Source organism: Gallinula chloropus (genome assembly GCF_964237585.1).
Source record: "Gallinula chloropus genome assembly, chromosome: 25".
Lineage (NCBI taxonomy): Eukaryota > Metazoa > Chordata > Aves > Gruiformes > Rallidae > Gallinula > Gallinula chloropus.
This window is the reverse complement of record NC_140110.1, coordinates 3293349-3302400: the sequence shown is the minus strand read 5'-3', so window position 1 is coordinate 3302400 and position 9052 is coordinate 3293349. Positions and strand designations below refer to the sequence as shown.

The window sequence follows — 9052 nt, the reverse complement described above, 5'->3', positions numbered from 1 at the left end:
GCAGGCCCAGCTCTGGCTTCTTTGATGGAAACCTGGGAACAAACACCCCAAACCCCACGTGTGCAAAGGCTTTGCTCCAGGGCAGAGACATGCCAGAGTGGTTGGCCGATGGAAAACAAAGCTGGAATTGGATGCCAAGGGAGTGAGTAAACTCTCTTGTGCCCAAGGACAGAGAGAAGGAGGGTTGGGAAGGGCAGCCCTGGCGGGAAACAGGGTTTTTGTCGCTGGTGCCTTTGCTGCCCCTGGGGGCCTTTGGCTGAGGTGAAGCTGATCTCCAGGAATGACAAGATGCTGCTGACACATCATGGCCAAGGTTTTTGTTTTGTTCCTTGTCTGTGTTATCAAGGAGGTCACTAAACACCAGCGTAGGCAGGAGCCAGTGTGATGTTTCTCCTACACATGAGCTGGCTAGAGAAGGGACAGCCCTTGCCATGCTGCAGAGGTGGCTACTAGTTCCCTGCACAGAGACACCGCATGTGTCTGCAATGCTGCCTGGGGTGTGTGACATGCCCTGGGTCGGAGTGGGGATGGCTTTCCTGGACAGGACCATCGCTGTCCCTGCTGACCCCTTGTAGCTGTGTGTGAGAGCCTTGGCACCTCCCTTCACATGACAGGGCTGTGATTGGAGTTACACAGAGTCAGTGCCCGGACCTTGGTTAGGGCATGTGGTGATGTTCATGGCACACCTGAGCTGGGGCCAGAGGAATCCCACCTCCTGTGGAGTTGTGCTGTGGGATGGGGGGCAGCTGAGTTCACTTTTAGCCCCAGGACTGTTGACATGGAGTGGGAGCTGAATCCCTTCCCTCTGCAGAGGGAAAGGAGATCATTCCCTGTCTTGGTGTCTTGACTACAGATGGGACAAGAAAAGGTTATTCTTGAACCTGTCTTTTTCAGATGGGAGAACTGACACTGCTGGCTCTGAGAGAAGGAACAGCAGTGGTTCCTTCAGCCTGTTTCACAGCAGATTCCCCTGGGACACCTGCAGGGAGCTCAGAGGGGACAGAGAAAGTGACACCTGGGGTTGGTCCTTTGCTGCTGAGCTGGGCTGAGCTCTTGGGATTGATGGATGGAGGTCATGGCAACCAGACAACACTGCAGAGACAGCTGTGCCCAGGATCAGGGCTGAGGGCACTACTTCAGGCACTTAGAGGTGACTTATGATGCTGAGAGAGCTGTCCAGAGGGTGCTGCATGGATCAGGGCTTCTCACAGCTTCAGCTCTACCTCAGGACACTTCCAGGGGCACTTCTCAAGAAGCACAAACAGACTGCACTCCTGGAGAGAGAAGGACCTTTCCTGACCCTCACTCTGGAGGTCTGAGTTTGGCACTGCAGGTGGAAATTCTTGTTTCTGCTGAGGAGAACCCTCTGAGACTCCTGGTGTCTGACACGGAGAGATGAGTGATCCTGGGAGAAGCCCCTCACAGCGCTCTACCCAGCTCTCTGCAGCCAGCTCAGCAGCCCTTTCACCTCTGCAGCCACATCAAGCTTTGTGAGGTCTGGTCTGTAGCCCCCGCCCAGGCAGAGCTGCCCCTGGGCCGTGCCCTGCCTTAGGGAGGTGTTTGCAGGCAGAGGTGAGCACCCAGCAAGAGGGATGAGCTTTGCCCTGCCAGGGAGTGGAGCTGGGCACAGGGAGAGGGCTTCTGGCAGGAGCAGCTGCAAGCAGCAGAGCCAGGGACAGGCAAGGAGAAGGAGCTGCCTTCTCAGGGCAAATCCAGTGGTGAGAAGGGCAGCACAGGTACGAGGGGGTGGGGGTGGGAGGTTCAGCTGCTGTTTGCACACCCACCCTTTGGGTCCTGCTCTGCAGACCTGTTTCTGAGGAGAAATCCCCAAAGAGAAGACACCTCAGTGCTCAGTCTGTGGCAATGCTGCTGGGCAGCTGTACGTGGGCAGCTGCAATGATCCCTCTGTGTGCATGTCTGGGAGGAGAACAATGAGCAAAGATGAGGAGTCTGTCAATCTGCTCTTGGGTCAGGGATGTCTCTGCTTTCCTCCACCTCAAGTGTATTTGGGGTGGAACACCTGAGCCTGATTTTTTCATGGTCCATTAAACAGCACTCCTTTGAGGTCACTAAAGTGCCTCTGCTCCTAATTGCCTCCTCATCCAGCAAAACCCGAAGCACAAGTGAAGGAGAGGTAGAGAGATGTTCCTGAAGAGAGGCTTCCTGACAGAGTCCGAATGAAGAATTGCATTGAGACATAGAATATGCATGGCTTACAGAAGTCTGACCTCAATCAGTATCTCTGTTTTCTCACAAACTGAAGATCATATTCAGATGCAGCAGATGTCCAACAGCAGCTCCATCAGCCAGTTCCTCCTCCTGCCCTTTGCAGACACACGGGAGCTGCAGCTCCTGCACTTCTGCCTCTTCCTGGGCATCTACCTGGCTGCTCTCCTGGGCAATGGCCTCGTCATAATCACCATAGCCTGTGACCACCACCTCCACACCCCCATGTACTTCTTTCTCTTAAACCTCTCTCTCCTTGACATAGTCTCCATCTCTACCACTCTCCCCAAATCCATGGCCAATTCCTTGTGGGACACCAGGGCCATTTCCTACACAGGATGTGCTGCACAGGTCTTTGTGTTTGTCTTCATGGTTGCAGCAGAGGTTTATCTTCTCACTGTCATGGCCTATGACCGCTACGTGGCCATCTGCCACCCCCTGCACTACAGGACCCTCCTGGGCAGCAGAGCTTGTGTCCACATGGCAGCAGCTGCCTGGGCAAGTGGGCTTCTCAATGCTGTGCTGCACACAGCCAATACATTTTCACTGCCCCTCTGCCATGGCAATGCTGTTGACCAGTTCTTCTGTGAAATCCCCCAGATCCTCAAGCTCTCATGCTCACAGTATTTCATCAAGGAGGTTGAACTTCTTGGGTTTAGCTTTTTCTCAGTTTCTGCTTGTTTTGTGTACATTGTGGTGTCCTATGTTCAGATCTTCAGGGCCGTGCTGAGGATCCCCTCGCAGCAGGGACGGCACAAAGCCTTTTCCACCTGCCTCCCTCACTTGGCTGTTGTCTTTCTATTTGTCAGCTCTGGCATGTTTGCCTACCTGAAGCCCCCCTCCATCTCTTCCCTATGCTGGGATGTTGCTCTGTCAGTGCTGTATGCGGTGGTGCCTCCTGCAGTGAACCCCCTCATCTACAGCATGAGGAACACAGAACTCAAGAGCGCTCTGAGGAACCTCATTCTAGCAGTAGTGTTTCAGCAGCAATAAACTGCTCATCTTTCCTCACCAAATTTCTCAGATTTATCTCAGCCAGCTGGTGTTTGATGGGCATTGCACTGTTATAACTGTTTTTGTTTAGACATGCTTGCATTGGTTCTACTTCTCAGGAGGTTAAGTCCAGACTGACCCAGTCTGGTGAAGTGTGGGAAGCTTGGGCTGTACTTTCCAAACTGGAGTGCAGAATACGCACAAGGAGCTGCAGGCAACAAGGCCCTGCTGTTTCCCTTGGGTGCTGCATTGGCTTAGAGGGACCAAGACACTGTCTGACGTTGAAGGGAATGAGAGCTTGGCTGATCCTTTACTTTACTGGGTTCCCAGTGCGACCTGAGGACCTGGATGGTAAAGGGTCTGTTTCGTAGGACAGGTTACAGCACATCTGAAAGGGGATCAGAAGCCACCAGCCGAACAAAGGCCATGTCTGGGTCCATTAGGTGCCTTGGGGTGGAAAGTGAATAGAGGTTTACATTACGGGGTGGGGGGCTGCAGGGGTGGCTTCTGCAAGAAGCAGCTAGAAACTTCCCCAAGGTCTGACAGATTAAACACCAGCCAGCTCAAGGGCTGACCTGCCACTGGCCAAGGCCAAGCCCATCAGTGGCAGTCATAGCACCTATAGGAATCACATGTAAGTGATAAAAAAAGGGCAAGCAGCCACTTTTTGTCACCAGAGGAAGGGAGTGAGATGTAAGAAACTGTGCAGACACCATGGTCAGTGAAGAAGGAGGGGGACAAGGTTCTCCAGGTGCTGGAGAGGAAGATTTCCTGGCAGCTTATGGAGAGGACTGTGGTGGAGTCGGTGTCCCCCTGCAGCCCATGGAAGATGACATGGAGCAGAGATCCCGTCTGCAGCCTGTTGAAAGGCCCCATGCGGGAGCAGATGGAAACATATAGAAGACGCTGTGTCCTGTGTTGGAGCAAATTCCTGTCAGGACCTGCAGCCTGTGTAGAGAGAGAAAGGCCCACGCCAGAGCAGGTTTCCTGAGGGGATTTGTGACTCCATGGGGGACCAGGCTGGAGCAGTCTGGGCCCAAGAGACTGAGAGACGTTCTCTGATTTTATGACTGCAGCCCATCGCAGTGACCCATGCTGGGGCAGTTGGGGAAGAGCTGAAACCCTGTGGGAAAGTACCTATGTTGGACAAGTTGGTTAAGGACTGTCTGCCATGGGTGGGACCCCATGGTGCAGCAGGGGAAGGGTGTAAGGAATGCTATCCCCACCCTCTTCCCCTCCCTCCCCAGCCCCAACACTAAGAAGAAGGAAAACAACTTGTGATAAACTGACCCGAACCCCCATCCCCATGTCCTCATGTAAGACTTGGGGAGGGTGAAGGGAGATAAATCATTAATAAAGTGAAGTCTTAGAGAAAGGGAGGGGTGCAGGAAGATGTTTTCAGCTCTGGTTTTACTTCTCATTATCCTACTCTGGTTTCACTCAGTGTGTGTATATGTGCAATAAATTAGATGGTTTTCCTGTTTTCATTCCGTGTTGAGTCTGTTTTGCCCACGATACCAATTGTAGAACGATCTCTCCCTGTCCTTATCTCAACTCCTAAGCCGCTCAATATATACTTTGGTATAGTGGCTATATATTTATCTCTATATTGAATATCTCTATATTTAATATATCTCTCTGTACATACAGAAAATATTTCTATATATTTTGATAGAGCAGTTTTGATGGGCAGCTGACCTGCAGACTGGGTCAAACCACCACAAAGAGTGACCACCAGGGCTAGGGATGTAATCTCACCCTTTTACGGCCACACCTCGAGTACTGCGTGTACCTTTGGGTGCTGCAGTATAGGAAGGACATTGAGGTGCTGGAGAGGGTGCAGAGAAGGGAAATTAGGCTGCTTAGAGGTCTGGTGCACAGGTCTTATGAAGAGAGGCTGAGGAAGCTGGGGCTTTTCAGCCTGGAGGAGGCTGAGGCAAGACCTGAGAGCTTTCTAGAGCTACCTGAAAGGAGATTGAAGTGAGGTGGGTGTTGGCCTCTTGTCCCTAGTGACTAGCAATAGGACAAGAGGAAATGATCTTAGGTTACGCCAGTGTGGGTTCCAATTGGAAATTAGGAAACATGTCTTCACCAAAAGAGTCATGAAGCATTAGAACAGGGTGCCCAGGCAGGAGGTGGCGTTGCCATCCATGGTTGTGCACACAAAACAGGTAGACATGGGGCTTCAGGAAGATAGTTTAGTGGTTATGGTTGTAACTTGGCCAGTTAGACATCACCAAGTCCATGGGGCCATATGGGATCTACCCAGGAATACTGAGGGAGCTGGCAGATGTGCTGTCCCCCAGGGCTCAGTCCAGGGTCCAGTCTTGTTCAACATCTTTATCCATTACCTCGATGAAGAGATGGAATGCTCCCTAAGCAAATTTGCAGAGGACACTAAGCTGGGAGGAAGTGTTGATCTGCCTGAGGGGCGGGAGGCTCTTCAGAGGGATCTGAACAGACTGGACCGATGGGCTGAGACCAACAGGATGAAGTTTAACAAGGGCAAGTGCAGAGTGCTGCACATGGGACAGAACAACCCCATGCAGCACTACAGGCTTGGGTGAGACTGGCTGGAGAGCTGTCAGGCAGAGAAGGACATGGGGGTGTTGGGTGACTGCAGGCTGACTATGAGTCAGCAGTGAGCCCAGGAAGCCAAGAAAGCCACTGACATCCTGGCTTGTATCAAAAATAGTATGGCCAGTAGGTCTGGGGAGGTGATTGTGCCCCTGTACCCAGCATTGGTGAGGCTGCACCTTGAGTGCTGTGTCCAGTTCTAGGCACCTCACCATAAGAAGGACATTGAGGTCCTTGAACAAGTGCAGAGAAGGGCAACCAGGCTGGGGAAGGGGCTGGAGGGAAAATCATATATGGAGCAGTTGAGGGAGCTGGGGATGTTTAGTCTGGAGAAGAGGAGGTTGAGGGGAGACCTTATCACTTAGGGATATGGTTTAGCACAGGATGGGAATGGTTGGATTTGATGATCTTTAAAGGTCTTTTCCAACCTTGTGAATCTGTGATTCTTCGATTCGACGTGAAGAGGCTGAGACCTGGGTTTCTTTAGACTGGAGAAGTGGAGGCTGAGGAAACCACAGGAGTAGCTCCAAAGATTTTAAATGTACATTTCAGAGGTGAATGGCATTCTTTGGGCTATAAGAAAACAGCATGAGAAAAGAAATTCATCACAAACTACAGCTTTGGAGATCACAGTGGATGTGAGGATAAAGAAAAGTCATTCTGCCCTCAGTGCTGTGGGTCAAAAGGTCACTGGGAGGAAGTGTGGATGAGCTGGTGGGTTTGTGTTTCCAGGGATTGCTGGTGAGGACGGAGAGACAGCAGTACAGGCAGGGACACAGTGAGGTGAGATCAAGGTGGGGAAGAGTGATGGGTGACTGCAGGGAAACAGGCACAGTCTGGGGGCAGTGTGGGATGGGCTGTGGTGCAGATGGCCAAGTGTGCCAGCCCGGCTGAAAGGGCCTGATAGAAATGAGGTATTTGCCCCCCTGGCTGTGGCTGATGTCCCTGCCACAGAGGCCTCAGGGAAGACACATTGTCCTCATGGCCATGGAGCATGGCTGACTCCTTGCACACACCCCAGGGGAGGTCACCATGTGTGATACCCCTGTCACACTGCCCAAGGAAGAGCCCTGAGACACAGGTGAGGGTCAGGATCTCCCTGCCCAGAGACTGGGGGTCAGCACTTGGCATTTCTGCTTCACCAGACCAAGCCAGGGTGTCCTCAGCATCAGAGCTGCCTGTGCTTTGCCTGGGTTTGTCCTCATGGCCTCCAGTTGTCTGCTCTAACGAGCCCCTGGGGAGTCTTTGTCAGGAATGGCTCCCAGTGGGGCCTGTTAGTGCTTCAAGGTACTTTGGGCATTACTCCTGACTCAAACTTCTTGAGATGTTTCATCAATCTCCACTTGGTATCTGAGGTCTGTGGACTCAGAAGAAAAGACACCATGGGGCTCATTAACATCCAGAAAGCCCTTACAAGCATGGCTCTTCAAGTCACTTTCATTTAAAAATCCTCAAAACTCCTACAACTAATTTGATTTCAGTTAGGTCCTTAGTGATGAAGATGTCAAAGGAATTTCCTATGAAGGACCTTTTTCCAGTCACAGGTATTTTCTGGCATGGGTCAGTCGATAGAAGAAGTGACAGCAGCGTTCTGTGATGGGTATGGGTCTGCTAAGGAGATCTGGACAGGCAGGAAAAGCAGTCTCTGGAGATCCAACCCTGTCTGGAGAATCTTGCTCTTCCCCAAGCCCAGTAGTTCCCTCACTGGCCTCCTGGGACTCCCAACACTTTTCCTGGCATCATCTGTGCTCACAGGCACAGACAGATTTCTCTGACAACAAACAGCAGTTCAACATGACACAGTTTAATAACCGTGAAATCTCTCTCCTCAGCTGCCTGCTACAGCCAAGCAGCGTGTGAAGGGGGTCAGCTTCCAGAGGAGATTCTCTCCCAGAACATTGTTATTCAGATACATAGAAAAGTCAGTTATTGTTGCAGTCTGGCGTAGCTGGGTGCTGGGAGAGGGTGGGGGCTGCAGAGATGGCTCCTGCAAGAAGCAGCTGGAAGTTCTCTGCAGGCCCTGCAGAGCAAACATTGGTTGATCCAAGGGCAGAGTCACTGCTGACCAAGGCCAAGCCCATCAGTGATGGTCACAGCGCCTCTGGGAATCACATTGAGGAAAACATAAACACAAGCAGCTGCCTTTTTCCACCAGAGAAGGGAGTGAGAAGATGCAACGAGCTGTGCAGACCAAGGCCAGGAAGTGGGGGGAGGATGTGCCCAATGTGCCAGAGTGAAAGATGCCCCTGCAGCCTGGGGAGAAACCCATGGTGGAGCGGGTGTCCCACTGCAGCCCATGGGAAAAGCCCAGATCCCACCTGCAGCCCGTGGAGAGGCCCCACGCTGGATGGAGCAGGTGGAGACAGACAGGAGATGCTGTGACCCACGTTGGAGCCAGCCCCTGCCTGCACTGGCAGCCCGTGGGGAGAGACAGAGACACAGAGATGAGCAAGAGAGAGATTTGGGCCAGAGTAGGCTTGCTGGGGGGAGGCTGGTGACCCCGTGGAGGACTGGGACTGAGAGACACTGTGACTGATGACTGCACCCATAGCAGTGACCCATGCTGGGGCAGCTGGGGAAGAGCTGAAGCCCTGTGGGAAAGGACTCATGTTGGAGAAGGTCATGGAGGACTGTCTGCCCTGGGTGGGACCCCACGGTGCAGCAGGGGGAGGGTGTGAGGAATGAATGACCCCCCCCAGCCAAGAAGGAAACCAACTTGCAAGGGACTGACCGAACCCCCATCTCCCAGTCCCTGCCCCTCCCGAGCCACCATGGGGGGGAAGAAAGGAGCAAAATCCTGACTAAACTGAAGGGAGGGGTGGGGGGAAGGTGCTTTAAGATCTGGTCCTGTTGTTTTAAGATCTGGTCACGCTTCTCATTATCCAACTCTGGTGTCACTGGGTGTGCAGTGTAATAAACTAGAGAGTTTTCTGTCCTTCCCTCTGTTGAGTCTGTTTTGCCCAGGTTGTTCATTACAGGATGATCTCTCCCTGTCCTTATCTTGACTCCTGAGCCTCTTGATATCTATTTTCTCCCCTGCCCAAATAAAAAGGGGAGGAATAGACCGACTTTGGTGGGTGTCTGGCCTCCAGCCAGGGCTAAACCACCACACCCACACAAGCCATATGCCTCTCTCAGCATCAAAGCTAATCCAGCACCAATGAAACCACGTCATGCACAAGTAAGGTGCACACTCCTGGCCTGTCCACCACTCAGGCAAAGGTGATCTCACAGCATCTACCACTGACATGTCCCC

At 52.5% G+C, this 9052-nt stretch overlaps 1 protein-coding gene across 1 annotated transcript; it reads left to right on the top strand.

The window, feature by feature from the left end:
- Positions 1-2283: 2283 nt before the first annotated feature.
- Positions 2284-3219, top strand: LOC311200842 (olfactory receptor 14A16-like; the record flags this gene model as incomplete). Its single annotated transcript, XM_084275147.1, has 1 exon — positions 2284-3219. One exon carries the CDS (start codon positions 2284-2286, stop codon positions 3217-3219), a length of 936 nt encoding a protein of 311 aa, XP_084131273.1.
- Between the last annotated feature and the right edge of the window lie 5833 nt (positions 3220-9052).